We start from the raw sequence: 23,851 nt of genomic DNA, 5'->3' as shown, positions 1-23,851 counted from the left end.
AACAGTCTTGGAATCAAAGAAATATAATCATATTTCAACCAATGATGAAAGCTGAAAACCATGCTGATAAAGTAAGGCCAACTGGACTTGAAATCTACCTAAATGAGATTTTCAGTGTACTTTTTCCTGAATATGAAAGTCTTAGGTATATAATGTTGAGAATTTTAAAAATATAGAGAAGTATTAAAAGAAAAATAGGTTACTTGAAATTCCACAATTGCGTTTTGAAATATTTCCCAACCAGTTGTTGTATGTGGATATTTATATGATGTCAGGATTATGTTGTGGTTACAACATAATGTCCTGCTTTGTTCATTTCATATTCTATCACAAACATTTGTCCACAGCTTTAAATAGCCTCCACAAATGACAGGAATTGTGAGAGCTCTTTTCACAAATGTTAGGTAGGTCCTTAAAAAAATGTACGGTCCCTGCATTAAAAACCTTTGAGGAGTGACTGGGTAGGCCCAGCTCCCATACTACCCTGTGCTGTCAACTATGTTTCTTGTGATGATATCAAGCCAGTTAAAGGTGGATTTGTCTTATCATGAATTAATATTGCTACGAATGCTCTTTCATCCTAAAAATGAAGGCAAAGCAATAGTATAGTATAAAAATAATGAGAATGTCACTGAAAACCAAATTTACACACTTGCAAGACTGACATTCCAAATCATTTTTCCCCTAAGGAACTTACTTTTAAATCTGTTCTTTCTTTTATCTCTCACCAAATGAACTGATTTGGAAATGCTACATATCATCAAGAAAATTGACTGTGTTACTTGAAAAACCTTACTTATTACGAACCTGGTAAAATAACTGTTGCTTTCTGGCTGGGTTTCTTTCCACATCTGATTCGGTATTCATTTATCGAGTTTTCAATCTCCTGAAGCTTTTTCACTGCATCCGTGTAATCTTGCTTTCGTTTTTTCTTCACGGTTTTACAAAGGTCTGGCTCATTGGCAAGCTTCTTTGCAGCTTCAACCAGCTTTTGCTGTATTAGGAAATTGCTCTCCAGTTCTTGCAAAGCAGGATCCTGCATTTATACAATGATACTGTTTCTTGTACATTCTCAAATCAGATGCTCTTTGAGAATAAAACCTTCTTAAGTTTACTGCATAGATATCTTCAAACACTTTTCTAGAAAATAAGACCTCTCTCATCCATTTATTTAAACTTTCTCACTAATCCAACTTTTTTCCTTTTAAAGAAGGCAATGGCCTTTCATTCATGTAGTTGGTTAGGTGAAGATTATATCTTTCAAGGAGAGATTCTTAACCCCAAATTCACAGACACAGAAGGTTATATTCACATACATAGCTTTAGTGACAAATACATTTGGGTTTGATTTCTCTTTCTGGTGGTTTCTGCTTCATGACCCTGGAAACACTGTTTAATTTTTTAATGCTGCAGGTTTTTTTCATTTTGCATCTCCATTTCAAATGGAGAGAGAACATCTACCTTGGAAAAATATGGCAAAGATTAAATGAGATAATATATGTCATTGCTTAGCTCAGGACTGGGTATACTCAATAAATTTCAAAGCTCAGGGGTGCCTGTATGGCTCAATCAGTTGAGGTACGACTCTTGATTTAGGCTCAGGTCATGGTCTCAGGGTTGTGGGATCAAGCCCTGTGTCTGGCTCCATGCTCAGTGGGGAGTCTGCTTGAGATTCTCTCCCTCTCCTTCTGCCCCCACTCCTGATTGTGTGCTCTCTCTCTAAAATAAATAAACAAATCTTTTAAAAAATTGTGAACCTCACTCTATTATGGATGGAAATTGCTATGGTTTTCTACAGCCAAGATGGATAAATTCGGGCAATAAACATGACTAGGGCCCTACTATGTGATGACAGGCAAATGACAAAGTACACTCTATATTAGGACTTTATTATACCTGAATGCTGCACATGTATTATATCATTTACTACTTGTGTCCCCTAGCAGGAAAAATGAGGATTATCTTCATGGATAGGGGAACTGGGACCCGAGAAATGACCCATCAGAAAGGGCAATCTTATTTGTCAAAGCTACTTTGTTTTACGTGGAAGTGTCTAATACTGGAGTTAATTCTTATGGTAATGTTTCTCAATTTACAAACATTTGGGATTTGTTTAATGCTCTCTATATTTGGAGGAGTAAAGTAGTGAGAAATAACTCAACTGTAATTGGGCTGTGCCTGGAAGAAAGAATTGTTTGGACTATTATAGCACTCTTAAGTGGTGAGATAGAAATGTACAACAGGACTCAAAAACCAAAGGGACAAGTCAGCCACATTCAGCTGACAGCTTTTCTGTCCTGTTAATCGAAATGCTGGTGCTCATACCTCTTCACTGGGCAGTAGGTTGTCATCCAGTTTGAATGCGGTGCCTACACGCCTTCTGACCTGAGGTGGTTTCTCACCTACGTTCAGCGGATATTCCTTTGGCATTTTGCCTGTGAGCTCCTGTAAAACAGGACAGAATCAAGAAGGGGGATAACTGACACTGGCAGAGGTTGTCAAACACAATTTGAAGAGTCCCCAAAAGCAGAAGACACTCACAGCCTCCCGCAAACAGATCTTCTTAAGCTCCTCGACTTTTTTCAGGAGTTTTTCTTGCAAGAGCTTTTCCTTCTTCTTGAGCTCTAGGATTTTCTCTCTCTTTTGCTCCTCACTAACTTCTGAGTCTTGAGAACCTAAAGGGATTGGACGGGAGGGTAGGGAAGGTTTATACAATGCATGTTTCCTTCCTTTTTAAAGGACAAAGGATTTCTAAACCAAATCTGCTATTAAATAATAATTTATTTTTCTCCTTGTTTCTGAACATAATAAAAGGAAACTGGAGAACATTTTCTCATGCTTCTGGGCATCCAACAGAGTCTGGTAATTATATATACCTTCTGTATTTTGACTCAGTCATTTTAGAAGCAATGATAAAATGCTTAATGAAGGATTTCATTTTTCTGAGCAGGAGAGAAGGTAAGATGTTTCTTGCGATGGTTATTTAGAATGTCCTTGTAGAAAGCAAGGAAGCAAGGCAAAAGGAATGTTCTGTGCCTCAGATTAAGTTGACAATAGGACTTAGATGGGAAAATTCATTTGAGTTAAGTTACATATACTTGGTGATAAAGAGATTCCAGAATTTCTATAGAGGAAGGGTTTGGGGCAGTAATCACACGGGGAGGTAAGGTTGGGGTGAGGTTTGAAGCTTGTAATCATGTTTAACTATATATTAAATAGGGAATTAGACAACTGTCTGAATCAAAAACTAAATATTGGGAGAAGAAATTGATGGAATAGATGGGGAGAGAGTGTCCTTTCAAGTTACCCTGAGGAGTTTTACTGTCTTTGTACTATTGTTTATACAAACTATTTATAATTTAACTTTCTTTTTACCTTTTAAAATATTGGTTTTTGTTACATGCTGCTGGTTTTGATAGGCTTATTTATTCCCAAATTAATGGGCTTAAATGTATTTAAAAGTGGTTAATGACCCCCCAAAAAGTAGGTTAGGACAAAAAAGAAGTGAAATAAAGATCACTTGTACGTCCCAAAACGTTACCTGAAGAGATTAAACTGCCATTGCTTGCCATGATGAACTGACTTTTTGCCTCCAGTGTCACCATTTTGGAGACCCTTGGTGTTCCTGTCTCAGTCAAATCCATCGCGATGTCATCTAAACTCCTGGCTGAAGGAATTTTTGCCTAAGAGGTACGACAGCGAAACAGAATTCACTCAACTACACCTATTTCAAATTAATAAAGCAATTAAGTTACTATGGAGTAAGTCTGTCAACACGGAGGACAAGTTAGAATTTTTACATGCTCAAGTGACACTTCAGAAGGAAATAAAGTAAGACTTAAGTTTTCTATGGAAAATGTTTAAATACGCATGAATCTCCCTCCTGGTATAGTTCAACTATTAACTTCAAAATGTCACCTGTGAATATGTACACACATGCCAAAAAGTTGGCATGTCTTATAACTTTTAAATCAGGTTATATTATACTGCTCCCCTTTTAAGAGTAAGAAAAATTAAAACAGCAGTCGGAAAGTTTAAAAACCCAAAACTCAACAAAACCCATGTGCTTGTATCTTTTCTGAGAAAATTTAACTTCTGAACAGAAAGCAAATGAGGGAGGGAAGTCTGTTCCTATAGAAGTGGTCTTGTTACTTACTTTGCTTTGCTTCCGGTCCAAGTAAAACTGATGCTGACTAATTGCCATTACCCAGATGGACTTGATGAGAGAAGGGTTTGCATACCACGTTTGCACAAAGAGGCCACTTTGCCCAAAGGTTCTTCTTGACACAGAAATCCTGAAAGATTAAGGAAAGCTTTTGATGTATTCATCTCTAGTCCCAGCACAACACACAACATATCCAGTGAGGACTGTTACCACGAAGTATCTTCCTAATTGTTTCTCTGCTGCCACGCTCTGATGCCGACAGGGGCCAAGCTTCTTATTTTCTCCTTTTTTTTTTTTTTTTAGATTTTATTTATTTACTCATGAGAGACACAGAGATGGAGGCAGAGACATAGGCAGAGGGAGAAGCAGGCTCCCTGTAGGCAGCCTGATGGAGGACTCGATCCCAGGACCTCGGGATCATGACCTGAGCCAAAGGCAGATGCTCGACCACTGAGCCACCCAGGTGCCCCTCATCTCCTCCTTTTATGAAAAAACCAGTTGCACCTGGATAATCTCTTTTTTTTTGTAAAACTAGCATGTTCTAAAAAGGCACACACATAAAAGCGATAAGAGCTCCTCAAATTAGGGGTGGTAGTAAAAACATTTACTCAAAAACCACAGGACATGTGACCATCACAATAGATCTGGAATCAATGTGATAATATTTCAAAGAGAAAACAACCAAAAGGGCAGGATCACCACCTTCCTGAAGGTAAAAGAGCATCTCAGATCTAGGTAGACTTGTGCAGCTCTGACAGTATCAGAGGATGAACATGATAGTGTCTACAGATAATGCAAGTCTGAAGGCAGTCCAGTGTACTTCTTATGCACCAGATAAAAAGAGGGGAGCAGGTCAGAAGAAGAGAGGGTAAATGGAGAAGGAAGTGGGGGCGAGCAGGCAGACCCTGTGGGGAAGGAAGGAGAAGAGTACGAATGTTCTTTGTAGGAATTTGGCTTATCTCTTGGCCATCTCTTTGTTACAGCTGTTTCCCTCATCCCTCTGATCTCCAAACATCCATAAATGTACCTGAAAGGCAAACACTGAGGACTGATAATGAATTCCTCTGAATAGCTCGGAGAGCCTACAATCCTGACTTCAGTCCGTGTTGATAACATGGCAACTGTTGTTTTAAAAGTGACCAGGGGGGCGCCTGGGTGGCTCAGTCAGCTAAGCATCTGCCTTCAGCTCAGGTCATGATCCTCAAGGGTGGGAGCCCCACATCGGGCTCCCTGCGGAGTGGGGAGTCTGCTTCTCCCTCTCCCCCTGCCCCACCCCCCCAACTCATGCACTTCTTTCTCTCTCTCTCAAATAAATAAAATCTTAAAAAAAAAAATAATGTGACCAGGAATACCAAATTAAAATATGAGCAAAGGATTTGAACAGATATTTCTCTAGAGAAAATATGCAAGTGGCCAAGGAGCACATGAAAAGATGCTTAGCCATCATTAGTCATGAGGGAAATGCAAGTCAAAACCAAAAATGGGCTATCGTGTACACCAGGATGGCTATTTAAAAAGCAACCAAAACACAACTAAAAATAACAAGTGTTAGGAAAGAGGTGGAGAAAATGGAACCAAACACATTGCTCGTGGGAATGCAAAATGGTGGAGCTAAGGGGAAAAACTGTGACAGTACCTCAAAAGGTTAAAGCGTTAACATTGGACCTGGCAATTCTCCTCCCAGGTACATCCAGGAGAAATGAAAATGTGTCTGCACAAAGACTCGCACATGAATGTTCCTAGCAGCAATGTTATGCGGATAGTCTCCAGGACCATACACAGAAAAGGCCGTTATCCTCACCTCCGTGGATCGTGAACTTCAACAGCGAATTTTTTCTCACGGAAGTATAAGTTCTCCAGCTGTTTCCATTGGAATAACTAAGAAATTAAGAAAACAGAAAAGACGCACAGCTTTAATCAATGCTAATTTTTGTGAAATCTAGAACTCTGCTCAATCATCAAATAATCAAGAAGGTATACTCTGAAGCAAAGCACGAATATGTGATGCAGTCTTTTTATGAATCGACAACCTGAAACCATTCCATTCCTTTCTCTGACAGTAACCTTCACCTCACTAGTAACTCTTCCCTGAACGATAAAACCAGGCAAGTGTGGGGAACATGCACACTATTTTTCCTCTGACTCAACTAAATAAATAGTGAGGAAATCCTCACAGATTCCAGTAAGCACATGCTTTCTGATCAAAGATGTTGACTTCACATTTAAGTGGAAAGATATTCAAAGGGATGTTTCAGTTGAACCACAGATGAAATTTCAAAAGAATGCAAAGTGAAAGTAAAATGGAACCCCAAGCAGGAGTGATTCTCTGTGATGCCAGTTTCCCGCCTACAGGAGTTCCCTGAAACGCGACAGAACCCAAGCGCCAGGAGTTGGAGCAGAGGTGGGGGTGCAGGTAAATGTAGGGTTGCCCTCTTGGTTTCTGAGCTAGGGCCTCCCGTTTTTGTAAATAGAGCCCCCTTCTCTATTCCTGCGGCTGACATTCTAATGCTGCACTCGGTGTCATTTGCCGATGGGTTGGGAGAAAGGGAACTTATAAGCAACATTTGAAAATCAAAGAATTTGTGAAAGGTGCCCCATTCATGAGAAGGAGTGCCCTGCTGTATTTTCTGGGCTCACTCCCAGCCCCCTTGCACCGGCCTGAGCCTCAGCTTTTCCTCTCAACTTGGACTTTCCCAGTGCAACCTGTCCCACTACTGATGATTATTAGACTTTGGCTGGAGTTTGAAATTATGCTCAGAGAATCTTAGGGGAGGATTTTGCCTAACTGCAAAGCACCAGCAGCAGAACCATCTCCTAAAGCACAGGCACCAAGACTTTTCACGACCACGGGAACCTCATGTAAAGGAACAGCATGAACTTCAAGTTCCTATGCACACGTCACTAGGAGACAAAAGCATTCAGGCTGGACCCCCAATCCCAAACACAGTAAGAGAACACGCAGCCAGTGCAGCTACAACGATCACCCGGTTGGAGAGAGTTATTAGTGAGGCTGAAAGCTACATACCCATTTCCTAAAATGTCCGAAGGCTGGACGCTTTCATTTCTTTTAATCCAGGAGTTCCAAAAGTGGGACAGAAATGTGAGGGGAAACCCCCAAGGTTGGCTCTACCTCCCTGCTCCCAGACAGTAGCTCCGGTGAGTTCTGAGCGGAGTTTCATGAGACATCTAGGTGTAACTCAATTTCACAAACAGAGCCTCCCACGGCTGACACGCTACTGACATCAGCAACTCCAGCGAGTGACACCTCCCCAGTTCCACTCCTTCCTCTGATCGGGGACATAGAGGGCAAAGTGCTCACTGGCCGATCTTCCCAGAAGGGAGACACATTCTTTTAACTGGGGTGTAGCGTGGATCCCGATGATACCTCCTGGGGAGTAAGCTGCTTTGAATCCAGGCACAAATTTCTCGGGAGGCTGTCTCAGGGAGATATTTCCACTCCGGGTTTACTCACCCTGGGCATGAACAGGTTCTACAGGAAGAGCCACAATGCAGCTCAGCTGTGTTTTTCTTTGCGTCCATTCCCACACACATAAAAACCAGGGCTGGACTTGAAACATGATCTCTGAAAGCCACCACCTCCCCCTCTTATCACTTACAAATGTGAAATACTAGCGCTTTTGCCTCCATTCAGCGAGTCCCTGCATTGAGAACAAACATGCTCCCTGCAAGCGAAAACCCTACTTAAAGGGTGAAGGGCTTCAGTTGATTTAAAGAATTTGAAATAATTAGATAGCAACTGGTTTGCATAAGAAGTTAATGATATGAAACCGAGTCTTCAAGTCTAAAAGGCAAAAAGCCGTTTCTCTACCTGCAATCTTAAAAGTTTATGGAAAATGTGATTTCATATGTGTGCCTATAATAGCATAAGTGAACTGGAATGACACAGACTTACTTCGTGGTGGCCGTTGCCACTAGAGTGGGGATGGGGGAGTGTACCAGGGGTTTGCATTCCTGTTGTATCAACTGTCTTTTTTGGGGGGTGGGGGTAAGTTGCTTAATTTTTCTGAGTCTCAGTTTTCTCATCTGTAAAAAAGGAGCAATGCCTGCTTCCGAGGGTTTTGGGAAGGGTTCAGTGAGGTTACGTTTATGAAGCACTTAGCCCAGTGTCTGAATTAGAATAAACATTCAGTAAGTGATAAAGCTAGTTGTAACTGTTATGAAGGCCTCTCAGTCCAATTCCCTAATTTTATCATGTCTTTTTGAGGATGGAAGACAGCCACTGAATAGCAGAAACAGAAGAAGAAACAGCTGCCTGGATCCCACATCTGTCTTTCCACTGATGAGACCCAGAAACTTGAGTTTTTCTGTTGACACATCAGGTTTCTGATTCTATGAGTTTCAGCTTCTGTAAAAACTGCTGTATTTCTGTTGATTTCATCGGTGGTTTCCTGATACACCCTCTGGCTAGGAAATCTGTTCACTGTTCCTGTATCGTGGAGGTCACAGAGGAGGAGGGAGGGGCGGGTCAAGGGCACGCCCACAGAAAGACGCAGGGCAGCAAGCTCCCTCCTGCCTGGGGTACCCAGAAAAGGAACGTGCCCTGGCATGTGCAAAAATGCTGAGGAGTATGCACCTGCCACAGGCAAGGGGAGACCTCCCAGGGGAAAAAGAGAATAAGGGAAAGCCTTGGACAGAAAGAATCAAACTGCCTTTTGAATCTTAACAATTCAAAATTAGATGTCACCCAAAAGTATAACACCAGGCAAGGATGGGAAAAGCATGATCAGAAGCTCTTTTTTTTTTTTTTTTAATAGCACTGTAATATAGGTTAATCATTTAACTGCAAGTTCACCTGGAAATGACTAAATTTGGGATAGTCTCCGCTGTAGTGTATGACTGTACATCAAACAATGACTCATATTGGGTGATCCCCTGCTGTAACTTGAAGCAAAACCAAATCACTATATTACTGATCTATTTCTTTTTCCATTTTTTAAAAAAGTTATACTTGATGAATATACTGTTAGTATGCATGATTAAGCTGGGGATATGTTTTGCCTTCTGGAGTCCCACAAAGACAGAATTCTGCAGGCTTGTGGGCTTTTAGAAAGCCAAACTGACCATCTTCTATCCAGCCATCCTTCTATCCACCAAATGCTTATGTGCCTGAAAGTCTGCCCAACAACCCTATGGGGAGTTACTACTTAGAGCCTCATTTTGTAAGACAGACAACTGAGGCTCAGAGAGATTTACATAAATTGTCCAAGGTCACAAACCTAAATGGGGGGAGATCTGTTAGTCACATTCAGGCATAACCAGGCTCCCAAAACCCCAGTGCCTAAGCAAAACACACCATCCTGCCTCTACTATCTGGGAAGAGGACTCACTGGACATTGGTTATGTTAACAAAAACGGAGTAATTCTCAGATCAACCTCATGGGGAAAAAAAAAATAACCCAGAATTATGACAGCCATTGGCAGAAGAGGGCTCAGGGACCCTCAAATGTCACTCACACTAGTGGTTCTCAACCAGTGATGATTTCCTCTGTACTCTCATCCACAACCCTTGGGCCATTTGGTGATATCTGGAGACATTTGTGGGTATCACACTGCAGGGATGGGTGCTACAAGCATCTGCTGGGTAGAAGCCAGGGACATTGCTGAATATCATGCCATACTCAGGACAAAATTATCTGGCTCCAAATGTCAACAGTGCAGAGACTGACAAAGCCTGACTCAGAGGATAATTTTTGGTGATACACCTATGCTTTGATAGGTAGAGTGTGTTGATGTAGAAGATGAAATGTTTCCTCTAAAATAACGAACACTGGGGTCCTATTTTTCTCAGTTAGGTAACCCCTTTAGGAAGAAATGGCTGTTCAGATTTTCTAAATGCAATTGTTATCCACTAGAGGCCATGCTAATAGTGTCAGGTGTGCTGAACAAAAATTTTATAACATACCCAAATGGGACACACCCAGGTAGCAAAAATTACATTTTGAGGTGTGATAGCATAACCTTCCAACAAGGAGTACAACATTCTGAGTATTTTAGAAAAAGTTTAAGATAAAGAAGCTTTGGGCATCAGGAAATGCCTAGTATAAAATTCTGATTGTCCAACAGGATTGCAATCTCCCCAGATTCCTGTGGCCGAATCTCTAACCTCCCAGGGCTGACCTAATGACTTCCCATCAATATGGGCAATAGAGTGCTCACCCAATGTGTATGATGTAACCCCACTGCTCAGGGGCACCTGCATGGCCCTTTTGGACATTACAACTGGCATCTTTTCTCATAGCTTGGTAACTAAGCCCAGTTATTAAATATTTCAATAAAACCCTAACTTTGGATATAATTCTGTCTTTCCAGATGGGTGGTCAGATCCTTAAGGGCAGGGACTTGGTTTTTTTCCTTAAACAGAATAAAGAATTTAAAGTACTAGCTCAGGGTCCTTGTAAACAGCATGGGCTCAATACATTTTTTTGTTGTTGCTGTTAAAATAACCCCCAAACTGGGTACACTGTACTCTCTACTCTCTTGTTCGAAATTTATTCCCTAAGGATGAGTGCATTAAAATCAAACCAATCTTTAGTCATAAGTACAAAGCAAAGAACCTTTTACTGTTTTTTTTTTTTGCACCTTCCTAGAACATTTTTTTCACAATGCAAAAACCAATTTATTAGTTGGTTTTCTCAGCATTTGGATGAGTCAATCCTTTAAAAGTGCTATCTTTCATTTCTCTGTGCCAACAATTCAGCCATTTGGTAAATGCCTAGAAATAAAAACTAACAGATTAAATAATGAAATTGAATGGTTTTGCCTGTACAGCAGCCACTTCCTCTTCTTCAAACATCATCTTCTGTTTCTATAGAGAAAACCCTCAGCCTTTAAGCTCTAGCTACAATGATCCCTTCTCAGTTTTATGATGAGCCTACCTCCGTCCCATCAGCATATGCTCTTCTCCGACGAGAAGGTGCCAACCCATTCTGCATGGCCAGATTCCTTCTCACCCTTCAGGATCCAGCTTAAATGTCACCTTTCTCAATGGCCTTCCATGAACCCACTGAGTGTTCCACACTCATCACATTATTGCTCCTCCATTTTGTTTCCATCAGATGCTATTCAAAATTTGTCATCATGTTTTATTTCTCTGCTCACTCATTAGTTTCTCACTAACCATCCCCCTGAAAGACTTCAGAGGAAATAAACACAATGTGGCAGAAACTACTTATCACCCTCAGGATCTTTTTTCCCTCCTTCTTTTAGTAACAGAACACTCTGAGTTATGGCTTTGCCCATGGCCACCCACCTAAAGACTACCCTTCCCAGCCTCCCTTGCAATTAGATTTTATGACTAATCAGGCTGTTTGCCTTGAATTCTTTCCATCTGCTTGCCAGTTGTGAAATGGAAATGGAGACTCACCAATGCCCAACCGATTCTTTGAGAGCTCCCTATCTTAGAAGAGCTGCTTAAAATCCTGTGATTAGCTTACAGGAAGGGAAGAAAAACAAATCTATGGTGTTCTATAGATTAGAATAAGATGTGAAGGAAAAAAAAATATCTACTCGGTAAAAGAATTCACTAACCCACTGGATCCTCACAATGATCTTTGAGGTAGATAAGGCAGACAGAATTGTTGGAATTTGAAAGTTGAGGAAATAAAGACCCAGAAACACTGAGTGACAGCTCCAGGTCAGCCAACCGGTAAGTAGGAGTGCAGGACTGGTTCTTATTTCAAACCCATGCTGTAGGATTTGAGCTCTCCTCCCAGCGACTCTGCAGAAGGCTTTAACAATCAGATTGATTATTGGTGTGGCTGGAGCTTAATTATACACTTTACAAACAGGATGGACCGGTCTCTAGTTGACATTCTGTAACTCCATTCTTTTGTTTCACACCATACTTTATTATGTACTGACGTAGAAAGTGTGACTGGACAGCAAATGTTCCTTCTTCTCCTGCAGCTAAGTGCATCCAGAATTTAAGCAGTGTTAGAAGGAGCATCCCTATCCAGCTCCCTGGTAATGTGGCAGCAGGGGGGAAAAACTGGAGTGGTGAGAAATGTCAAGATGGCTGGCTTAGAAAAGTAAGCAAGCAGCTGAGTTTAAATGAAATGGACCCCTTATTTTTAGGACAAAGAAACAGGAAGACTTTTGTCCTTGTGACTTAATTCATTTGGCTCTAGGCATTTGGGAATTCCAAGAAAAATCAGTTAACAGAAGTTAAGAACCCTTTCCCCACCCTGAAATGCCCCCGGGTGATGATGCAAATCACAAGACTTTGTTAGCAGTTATAATGCACAAAGATACTAATCTTGAAAGATATTTTATCCCACTAAGGTCTGAGGATGACACTTTGGCTGGCATGCCTTTTTTATTTCGCTCATCTGACAGAGTCTGGTTTTCCCAGGTCAAATAATTTGCTGGGGGGGAGGTACAAATCAGTCATGACATATATCAATACTTCACTTAGCCAATGACCCACCCTACCTCTTTGTGAAGAAATGTCATTTTTCCTTGAAATACTGAACAAACAACAAAAACCTATTAGGAACACAAGCTTGCTTTTTTTTTTTAATGTAAAATTTCACTGTTTTTAAGTTCCATTGTCCTACAATTTGAAATTAAGTTGAGTTCTGGTATGTTTTCACATTCCATAAGAGTTTGCAATGACACATTTTATGCATAAAGGGAGAATTAAAAAGAAAAAAAACCTTCCTGTGATCTCAATTTTTAATACTCTGAATTTTTGTGGTTTGTTACTCAGAATTTTAAATTTCTTTTAATTTGCATCATGCCTTAGGGCATCATGGTTAATAAACTGGCACAGAGTGCTTATAAGAGTCTATGAAAACTTGATATCTGAGTGTCAACTCTTAGACTGCTAAGGCTACGAGTCTAGCAATGTTGGGCTCTTCTCTAACCCTGAGGATTTCTCATACCTTTTTAAATTGTCTTTATCTGTCACTACCAATGAACAACAACCAGTTGCGGAGTGATAACTGTGTAACAGGCACGGTGGTGAATATAATCTCATGTAATTCTTGCAAATACCCTGCTCCATTGGTGGCATTACCATGGTGCAGATAAATAAACTGAGTTTAAAGAGAGATGAAACAACATGCCCAAGGTCACACAGCAAATGGACACCAAGGACAGGCTTTGGGTTGCTTCCCGAATTCTTGCTCTCCATCATTATACTACATAGCCTGGAAACAACTCGGCAAAAGCCTTATGGCCAAAATACACGAAGAGCACTTGCTGGATGCTATGGCAGGTACAACCAACACAGTTCCTCACATTCATAGGCTCCAACTAATAGACAGTACATGGAAAGGACCGAAAGCTCCAACTTGTGGGTCTCGGACCAACCTTTTTTCAAAATAGCCTTTGGTATTAGTCTCTCTTATTATTGGCAAATCTTCCTCTTCTGGCCTGTTTTTAAGCCACATAATTATAACCCAGTAAGCAGTTCAAGAGGCTCAGCATCTCCAAGGCCTCCCATTCCAGCCTTTGTTTCAGAGTTTGCCAATCTGACCTTCAATCCTGCTCGGCCACTGGTAACTTGTTGAGTACATAAACCATGCAAACAGCTGAAGCATGATTCTCCTTTTTACAAGTTAATGCTCACAGCCCTTTAAATTATGGCTTCTTTCATTTGTACCAACTGGGCCAGGGCAGTGACTTGTAGAACATCCTCCCTCCAATTAAACCCGTAGGTTGTTTGGCCATGGAAAAATAAACAATGGAAGCAAAATCCATTGTTGTATTTTAAAGAAGGAGGAGGAAGTAAACAGTGGTACAGCGTGAACACCTGCAAAAATAAGCAAGAAAGAGAAGACAAGGCAGGGATAACACAAGATGGCCTGTTTTATGGTCCTATTTGAATTGAATAAGGCACGTCTTGAAAATGAAAGGGAAAACTCTGTCAATCAAAAAAAGAGTGTCTTCTGATCCTTGTCTAAACTCTGGGATGAACAAGCAAGCCTGATTGTGATCAGTGTCAAACAATATTGACCAATTCCTATGAAACTGTGAATGTAAAGAAAGGGCTGTGAGTCATGAGCAATGGCGAGGAAATTAGTTGCAGTATATACTGCGCAGATTCTGATTCACCATTATTTTGGGAGAAAGCCTGGTCGTTTTTAGCAAGTACATTTATATTCTGCAGGATTCTCGATTTCATGAAGCCATGATAGCTAAGAGATGACTTGTGAGTCGATTTAAGTTATTACATGCGAGATTCAGCAAAACCAGTGAGACTCCTAAATGTTATTTCTTAAAGTAAAATGTGGGGGAGAAATAAATTACCAAAAATATTAATATAAGTTGAGGTCTACCTCAAGAAAACATGATAAGCAGCAATTTTGTTTTATTAAATAGATAAACTAGAGAATAGTTATATGCCTTGACTGGGATTCATTATGTTCCTTCCCCCTGCCATGGACCCCCATTATGGTTAACAACCATATTGTCATCTAAGCGAATCAGTTAAATGAATTCTGTGTTTCCACATAATGGATACTGGGCAGCTAGAGTGAAAAGAGATGTGTTTATAAAGTAATCTGGAGAAATAGGATATGGTATGATATAGTGCACACAGAAAGATTTCTCTCTCTGAAAAGCCTAGGATAGACACTGACAAAGATTCAATGAACCAGTATCATTCTCTTGACAGTGATTATCGAGGGGAAGGGATGGGGATTGCATAAGGACTTCCTGCCCTAACTGATATGTTTCTGTTTCTTTGTTTTTACATTGGCTATGTATAACTTTTGGTTAAAAAAAAACTATAAAGAAAAATGATTTTGAAAAAAAATTGTATGCCCATCATTTCTAACATTATTTACTAGAAATTAGGCAAATTTTCAAGTATGAACAACATTATTCATATTCCTCCTGGAAATTAAGTAAGTAGACCTTACTTCAAATGATTTTGGTCACAGGGCTTAGAAAGACACAATATTATTATATGATTACTACATGTGGTCTTACTGTCTCACACACAGATGGATATTAGTTGTGAAATGATGTTTCATCATTCTTAATAATAATTTCCAGGGGAATCTGGTGCCTTAGCTGGGTAAACATCTGCCTTTGGCTTAGGTCATGGTCCAGAGGTCTCTGGTTTGAGCTCTGCATGGGGCTCCCTGCTCAGTGGAGAGCCTGCTTCTCCCTCTCCCTTGGCTCCTCCCCCCACTTGTGCTCTCTCTCACTTTCTCGTTCACTCTGTCTCAAATAAATAAATAAATAAAATCTTAAAAAGAAATAATTTCCAATAAGAAGCCTCAATGCCCAGCTAGCCTGCCTCTAGGACGATAGGATTGCCATTGGAAGAGGGCGAGCGCTGGGCCACCCCTTTGTGTTGCCTGTGAGCTTCACAATCATAAAATGAGGAGAAAAGATGAACTTAATTATTTTAACTCAAAGAAAGATTGTGAGCATTGATAGAAGCTGGGAAAAACACACAGAAGATGAAGAACACTGTGGTATGATTACAAGGGCCACTTTATGATGAATATGGCTATTTTTCTAATAGACATTAAAGCATAAGACAGATGGAAATGATAGGAGTTATTCAAGGCTGCGATGTCGGGGTGTGATAACACATGGTCTGCTATTATAGGTCATTGTTTCACTGCCATGACTCCCGGCGATGGCAGCAGAGCACAGGGAGGGTGGCAAAAACCAACCAGGGCAGCCTGCATAAGCCATTGTGTCATTATAAGACACAGCAGGCCAGTGCAAGCGGGTGGCTATGTGGACTCATCCATTCTCATATGGGTGAAAATGTATTATATGTCTGTGTTTGGATCAAGAGAAAGAGCTTCACAGCCAAAGTTCAAATTGAAAATAACGTAATTTATTAGCTCTGGAAAACCCAAACCTGATAGAGTGTGACCTTTAACAAACAGCCCATAACTTATTCTTCTCTTGAAAAAGCAGACATGTTTAGTGTGGAAAATTGTGAACCAAAGATAAGTGAAAACAGCAGCAATAGTAAAAAGGTCAGTCATAACTGTATTACTGAGCCGGAACAGGCACCAAAGATCCTGGTTTATGTCTTCACAATTCATCCACCTGTGTATCCATCCAGTGTCAGTAAGCATATGTTTGCAAATGTATGTACGTATATATGCAATTTATATATAAATATATTTTAACATTATACATAATTATGTATATAAATAAATATTTCATGCCTATATAACATATATAAAATTTGGAAAACAAATGTCATCATCTTTTTCATATGATGTTAAAATAGAAATATAATTGTATGCATTTATTTTATTTTTTATTTTTTAAAAATATTGTTATTTATTTATTTGACACAGAGAGAGAGAGAGAGAGAGAGCGCACAAGTAGGCAGAGCAGCAGGGAGAGGGAGAGAGAGAAGCAGGGGCTCCACTGAGCAGAGAGCCCAACATGGGGCTGGATCCCAGGACCCTGGGATCATGACCTGAGGTGAAGGCAGACACTTAACTGACTGAGCCACCCAGGTGCCCCAAATTGTATGCATCTATAAATGAAGTTAGGATCCACATCCTTAGAGTTAAATCTTTGTGCAAAACTTTATTTCCTTAGAATAAATGATCAGATGTGGAATTGCTGTGTAAAGGGTACATAAATTATTTGTAAAAAGTATTTTTCACTTGACCTGAGCCTTCTCCGAACCTATGGCTTCACCAGTCAAAGTTACTTGTCTGAGACTATTTGGTGCCCATTAAAGTAATGTTGCCAAATCCAGAATACCTCAAGTTCTCCAAAGTGTCTAAAATGATTCACACTTACTTTCCGAGGTTTTACTTTATCTTGCAAATCATACTGGCCGATTCCTTTATAGCTGATTCCAAGCCACCAAGGAAGTCCTTGTTTATCCTGGAAGACAGAAAGCATGAGAACCAAGTCCTGACTGTTTAACAAATATCAGCAAGTGAAAATAAAGCTATCTTGGTAAACAAAACATTACTTAAAAACCTAACTTGTTATTAAAATGCCTTCAAATAAGATCTGAAAGTTAAAAAACAGACCAATACCATTAATGCCATAAAAAAGAACGAACCATTACTGCCTTTTTTTTTTTTTTTTTTAACCATTACTGTCTTGACTAAACAGTTGGAGAGAAGAAGTAAAAAGTAAAATTAATCCCCAGTATAAAGCCAGTTATCCATTGGGGGAAAAAAAAAGAAAGAAAGAGGAAAAAAACTCTCTATTCTTTTGATTAATAACCAGCTATAATAGAGAAGTTTCCAAAGAATTACAAAGATGAGAAAAGTGACTCCAAATCTGACGTTTATAATCCATTTAACAATGAACATGGGAATACTGAAAAGCTCTTTTAGAGAACTGTATGATTCAATGGCAGGATGTTTGAATCATCACTTTGAGGTACATATTTAGGCTTAAACATATGCAAATAAACTAAGAATCATGAAAAGCTAAAGTTGAATTGGTACATACTTTCAATACAAGGTGTCCTTATTATGTAAGTATTTATTATTTAGCCCCCCCATTCTGAATTGTAAATACTATCATAACTTGAAAAGTCACTCCAGATTAATCAATGGTAACATTATTCCTTTCAAACAAGACTCCCTTCTTAATGGTGCTTTATCCTTTACTATCTCAAAATATTTCTTAATCAATCTCTCTCTGCTTGAAAATACTTCACAAATATGGAGCATACCAATTGAAAATTGGTATTGTAAATCCTGCAAAAATTTGAGAATTTTATGAAGCTCTTAAAATGACAGTGGCAAGTGTATGATTCTCATATAAAGGCACTATCAAGTGAGTACTTTGTAGCATTAGACAGGTGAACAATTGGGGAAGAGAAATAGCAAAAACAAGTAAAAGGAACAGATGTACCAAAAGAGAGTAATTTGTGTATGTTAGGATTAATAGCTGTTTTGGGAAAACATCTGAATGTAACAAGTATTTTTCAAAAATAACAAACTTGCTAATTTGCTACAAATAACAAGATATAATCAGGCCTTTATTTTTTTTTTAAGAAAATCAATCATATTTTAAATGTTGAAAATTATAGAGACAATTCGCATACATATAATATTAATTTATGTAATTTCAGAAGTTGCTGCCACTCACTAACTCATAAACTAAGATGGGCATTATGAAAGTTTTGTTATGCAAAAGTATTTACCTTTACAGCATAATAATGGACTCCATACGTGGGTAGAGCTTCTACTATTTTCATATACCTATGAAAAATGAATATATATTACAATCTCTTAATAAATTAGAGGACCGTTTTGGGAAAAGTGAGGTATAGAAACATAATTTGTGGGGTACCTGGGTAGTTCAGTTAAGTGTCTGATTCTTGATTTCAGCTTAGGTCATGATCTCAGGATCCTGAGATCCAGCCTGTATAGGGCTCTGTGCTCAGCAGGGAGTCTGCCTAAGATTCTCTCTCCCTCTCCCTTTGCCCTTCCACCCCACTCATGCACTCTTTCTCTCAAATAAATAAATAAATAAATAAATCTTAAAAAAAAAAAAAAAAAAGAAGAGAAATGCAATTTGTATCTACTTTTCTCATTACTACATGGCTAATGTCTTTGACTAGAGTAGAAATAGAATACTCCATTCTTACCCAAATGTTAGGAAGTTGCTAACAAAACTTCAATTTCAGAAAGCTACAAGAAACGTCTTTTCCTACACATTAAGATTTCTATGGCTTAAAAACATACTGTACTGTATCATCAACCCAAATTAGAAGTATTTTTTTTTTTAAACTAAACACTTAATGATACAAAGCAATGAGAATCAACTTTGGGTCATGCTCATAACAAGTAAAAAATCAAGCAATTGTGGAGCGGCTGGCTGGCTCAGTCAGTAGAGCACATAGTTCTTGATCTTGAGTTGTGAGCTGGAACTCCATGTTGGGTGTAGAAATTACATATATACATATGTACATAAATAGTTAAAAAAAATAAAGTGGTTCCATTACTGATTGTGGTAAATTCTTTGAAACGTATACTTAACTCTTAAGTCTAAATTCTAAGAAACAGGTACCAAAAAAGGATGAATTTTATTTATATCAATCTCATTTTAAAATATATGCCCCTCTAAATAAAAATTAAGACAATGATTTCTCCATCTACTCCATTTACTAATTCTAAGTCAACAAGTATTTATTGTGTATTTCTAAGGTTTTATGGTGTGAAATAGTGTATAACTTCCCCTCTGCTCACAAAGAATTGAGATTCCTCTTTAGCATGAGTGAACTTTTTAATGACATTTTGAATATCAGTTGCTCTGGGTTTTGTAATCAATAATTTGATGCTTTTTAAAAAAGCAAATGACCTATATGTAGATGAATATAAGAGGTTAGGTAAATGTCCCAACAGCAAGCAGCAAGTACCCTGCACCACCAAGGTTCTAACAAAGTGAGTTGGATTCCCTAGTCTAGAGTCTTAACCACCAAGTTAGTCTCTTATTTGGAACCACAACAGTAATAATCAAGGGAAGTAAAAGGCCTCTGCATCTAAACAAGGATACTTCATAACATGCTCATTAGCCTTACCTAACATCCTTCAGGGATGTTACCACCCACTACCCTCCCAAAAAATAGTCAGTTAAAATGTCAAGGATTTAACTTCAGAATTGCCCATTTTTTATTTCTGCCTTAAAGACCACAGAAGGTGTGTTGTGATAAAAAGGAGATTAGTGCAAGATGTAGAGGTGTGAGGGAAATCTATACACTAACCAGGGGAAAGGCCATGTCTAAGTCCTTATTTCAGTTCTCACATGCTTTAAGCTATACTCAGCAGGTATTTAAGAACATCTTTGGCTGTAAGAGTCATTCTACAATTACTAAAGCAATGATGCTATATTAATTTTTATAATTTTAAAATTACAAAATTATAAATGTAGTTCTTATAATTTTAAAAATTTAATGTAGCTTGTGAACTACTGTTAATAAATAGAAGGTGGGGGGCCTCGGTGGCTCAGTTGGTTAAGCCTGTGACTCTTGGTTTCAGCTCAGGACATGATTTCAGGGCCCTGGGATTGAGTCCCACAGCAGGGCTCCTCGCTAATTTTAATAAATCTTAAAAAAATATATAAATAAATGGATGGTAACTCTGTAAGTCTAAAATGCAGAAATATATCGCTCTGGTCTGTTCTTGGCAGCAAGAAGACACAGATTATTTAACACCAACACTGTATGCTCCACTCAAAGTAGAGGCACAAACCAGGCAACCAAAGATGACCTCCAGATAGGTTTTGTTTGGCTTGCATTGTAACAACATTTTCTTAAAATTACTTTGCAGTGCTTAAAATTGGATTTTAAAAATCAGAATTTCCAGCTTTTCTTAGAAAATATCAGATCTTACAGCTTTAGGCTTGATTTCTGAAGCAGAATCACCTTGCCTCTACCCAGGGCAATAGATCTCCAGTTTACCTCAGTCCCCATCATTCCCTATTGCCCTATACCTGGCCTAGATTTCTCAGTTTTGCAACCTGCCTAGCACTGGCAGGTATCTGAATTGATGACATCAACTATGGAATGACCCAAGGCATTTTATAATTCATAGCAAGGCAATTCTAACCAAATGAGAGATGATATATACACAAACCACACAACAGAAGACATTAAAATTCTATGTAAGCAAAAGAAAAGACAGATACTTACTGAACCACAGCTTGACCTCGAGTCAGACCTTTGATTTTCAAATAATGCTCAATTACCCTGTCCTCACTGTAAAACAAGGAAATGAGAAATATGGCAGTGTACAATTAAATGAGGTACAGACTCAATTTCAAGATGCTCAGGTGGCTTGTTGAGAAACTTGAGAAAAAAGGCCTTTACCAACTTGTTTGAAAGACAGAAGCTTGGCCGACTTTCTTTTCTGTAGGACATGGATTCCTGAACCTCAGATATTTGACTCCCTCATCATGATTTGCTATTTGTATTTTATATGATATATGACATATTTTGATATTTTTAAAAGATTTATTGGAAATGGAGAAATAATATCAGTTTGTCAAATGAAAAACAAGTATTTTGTTTTCTGTAACTGAATGAGATATAATAGGTGCTAAATAGTGTTATCAAATGTTAATTAGTGAGCCTTGCTAGAGAAATTAAAAGGCTTAAAAAAAGAGATCAGCAAGTGTTCGGTATTAAAGACATTTTCCTTAAACTATCCACAAGTCTGAGTCTGGTGTATAATCCAAAATGCTGTTCTTTTGTCACTCGCTACCTGGGGACACACTGCTTTCGGAGAAAACCCTTCATACTGGCCCAGCATAAAACTTGTTAACTGGAGGGGCACCTGGCTGGCTCAGTTGGTAGAACATGCGATGCTTGATTTTGGGGTTGTGAGTTAGAGCCCCAAGTTTGGGGTAGAGATTCCTCAGTAAAAAGTTAAAAGAACTTGTTGACTAGAAAGGCAACTCACTCAGCGACTGTACCCTACTTTCAGACAGCTGTTGTATCTCAAGTATAACCCAGAAGGGTAAATGTTTTTATCTCTACACAACCAGTAATCAGTGGTAAATGGTCTTTGTTTGTTTTTTCTTAAGAAACTATCACTTAGCAATAATTTGTTTAGAAGATTCCAGACTCAGGAAGAAATGCAGTCTCAGGACTCACTTTCACTCTTTCTGCACATTTCATCTTCCCTATAAAACTATTCATGTTGGATATTTACTTTGTAATCTGTTTTTCAGTGGAAAGGAAAACTACCTTCAGGATTCAGAGCCATAAATCAAGGAAGCTATGTAACTAAGTCAAAGGGAGAAAAATACTTTTCTAGGAAAAATACTGTATGGAAAATGGGTACTATGGATTCATTAAAATATAAACAAATAGAATGACTTAAAATATACAACAATTTTTGGCTATGGAAGAAACCAATGATCAGTCAGGTCATTTCTGGCCATTAACAAAACCTCTATCCAAGGAAGTCTGTATTTTATAGCATGTATACTGCACTCCACTAGATTAAAGCCACATTCCACAGTGGCAGTACATGTATTGAGCATTATGTTCACTTAAAAGCACACTCTACAGACCTTTTACATATGTGAATGAGAAGGCACGCAGCCACTCTTCACAAATGACTACAGTCTTAGTACGATGATCTCCAGTAAGCTTTGACAAGACCCTTTCGTGGAAAGGACCAAGGTCTACTTAACAGTCGCTCTGACGCATGTGATGGGCAATTTGATATTATCTTCACTTATATTTCTTTTAATTTCTTGAAAAGCATGCACTTCTCAATGGAGGCTATGATAACAGGGTTATCTGTTGTCTTGCTTTGGCTTACCAGTAAGCAAGGGATGGATGCTCCTGGAGCGTTTTGGTTGGAAAGGCTGGTAGAGTCTTTAAATCTTTTCTGGCATTTTCATCACTGAAAAGAAGGGTAATACAGTAATGTCAGCCACCATTACCTAAAATATCATGCAAGCCAATCACAAGAGGAAATCTGATAAATAACTACAGTACACTGGGCTCTATCAAAATGTTGTCAGGACACACATATGGCTATGGATTCAATTAGAGATAGCTGCCAACTGAACCCCTCGAAGTCATTTGATATTTTGAAGTTTTTAGAAATATTTACATAATTAAAATAACAGTATTCAGTTACCATAATCCCATTTTCCTTACCCTCCTGCTAAACTTGCAGCCATTTTCATCGGATATTTCCTATGTGTATATATATTCTATTACATAATTATGGATACTCCATTTTCACACAGCATTCTTCAAATTTTGTTATAAACCTTCTCTATGCTCCTTTAGCATCCTCATAATGACCTTTAGCAGCTATATAATATTGTTGGAATATTGGTTATCATAAAACCACTTGTAGTATCACCAATTTTTCATAATAGATATCAATTCAATAAAAAAGTTTATAAAGGGGTGCCTGGGTGGCTCAGTTGGTTAAGCCTCTGCCTTCAGCTCAGGTCATGATCCCAGGGTCCTAAGATTAAGCCCCATGTGAGGCTCCCTGCTCAGCCAAGAGTCTGCTTCTTTCTCTCCCTCCGCCTCTCCCTGCTGCTTGTGTGCATGCACATTCTCTCTCTTAAAAAAATAAGATATTTTTTAAAAAAAAGATTTTATTTATTTATTCATGAGAGACACAGAGAGGCATAGGGAGAGGGAGAAGCAGGCTCCCCACAGGGAACCTGATGCGGGACTTGATCCCGGATCCCAGAATCACGCCCTGAGCCCAAGGCAGATGCTCAGCTGCTGAGCCACCCAGGCATCCCAAAAATAAAATCTTTTTTAAAAAGTGTATATACATAGACCTTTCTATGACTTCTTTCTTATTTCCTTACTACTCTCTGAAATAAAACAGATCAATTTGGCCATCTGTAAAAATCACTTGAATAGAAGATGTCTGAAAACGTGTTTCTAATGAAACCCAAGTTATTGTTCAAATAGCATTAAGTAAACTAAAAATGTACCTTGTGTAAGGTTGGCTATTATCACATTATAAAATGGTAAAATCCTAGTTATCAAAAGAGAACGGTATGGGGGCTCCTGGCTGGCTCAGTCAGTAGAATATATGACTCTTGATCTTGGGATTGTGAGTTTGATCCCCACATTGGGTGTATAGAGGTTACTTAAGGAAAATTTTAAAAAGAAAAGAGAGGGGTGTAACAGAACTTAACAGAAGGAAGAACAGGTAATATGACCCAGTCACAGCTTCCTACATAGTATGAGAGAAAATAGTCTCAAAAACTGCC

The 23,851-nt window shown here is 38.8% G+C and overlaps 1 protein-coding gene across 7 annotated transcripts in view; it reads right to left on the bottom strand.

Annotated features, from left to right (window-relative positions):
* The window catches only part of FRMD4B (FERM domain containing 4B), a 320,596-nt gene that overhangs the window by 18,077 nt on the left and 278,668 nt on the right, over positions 1 to 23,851 (bottom strand). For all 7 annotated transcript variants that reach the window (XM_072785429.1, XM_072785430.1, XM_072785431.1 and 4 more), the window contains 10 exons: positions 22,420 to 22,503; positions 20,781 to 20,846; positions 18,291 to 18,348; positions 16,922 to 17,008; positions 5,967 to 6,043; positions 4,157 to 4,295; positions 3,542 to 3,683; positions 2,542 to 2,675; positions 2,326 to 2,445; positions 808 to 1,036 (listed from right to left, as the gene is read on the bottom strand). In XM_072785429.1, coding sequence (XP_072641530.1) covers positions 808 to 1,036; positions 2,326 to 2,445; positions 2,542 to 2,675; positions 3,542 to 3,683; positions 4,157 to 4,295; positions 5,967 to 6,043; positions 16,922 to 17,008; positions 18,291 to 18,348; positions 20,781 to 20,846; positions 22,420 to 22,503 — 1,136 coding nt within the window. The remainder of the gene's footprint in view (positions 1 to 807; positions 1,037 to 2,325; positions 2,446 to 2,541; positions 2,676 to 3,541; positions 3,684 to 4,156; positions 4,296 to 5,966; positions 6,044 to 16,921; positions 17,009 to 18,290; positions 18,349 to 20,780; positions 20,847 to 22,419; positions 22,504 to 23,851) is intronic.

This window comes from Canis lupus, chromosome 19 (assembly GCF_048164855.1).
Source record: "Canis lupus baileyi chromosome 19, mCanLup2.hap1, whole genome shotgun sequence".
In the NCBI taxonomy this organism is placed as follows: domain Eukaryota; kingdom Metazoa; phylum Chordata; class Mammalia; order Carnivora; family Canidae; genus Canis; species Canis lupus.
Note: the sequence above shows the minus strand (reverse complement) of the source record. Positions and strands in the feature narration are given on the sequence as shown.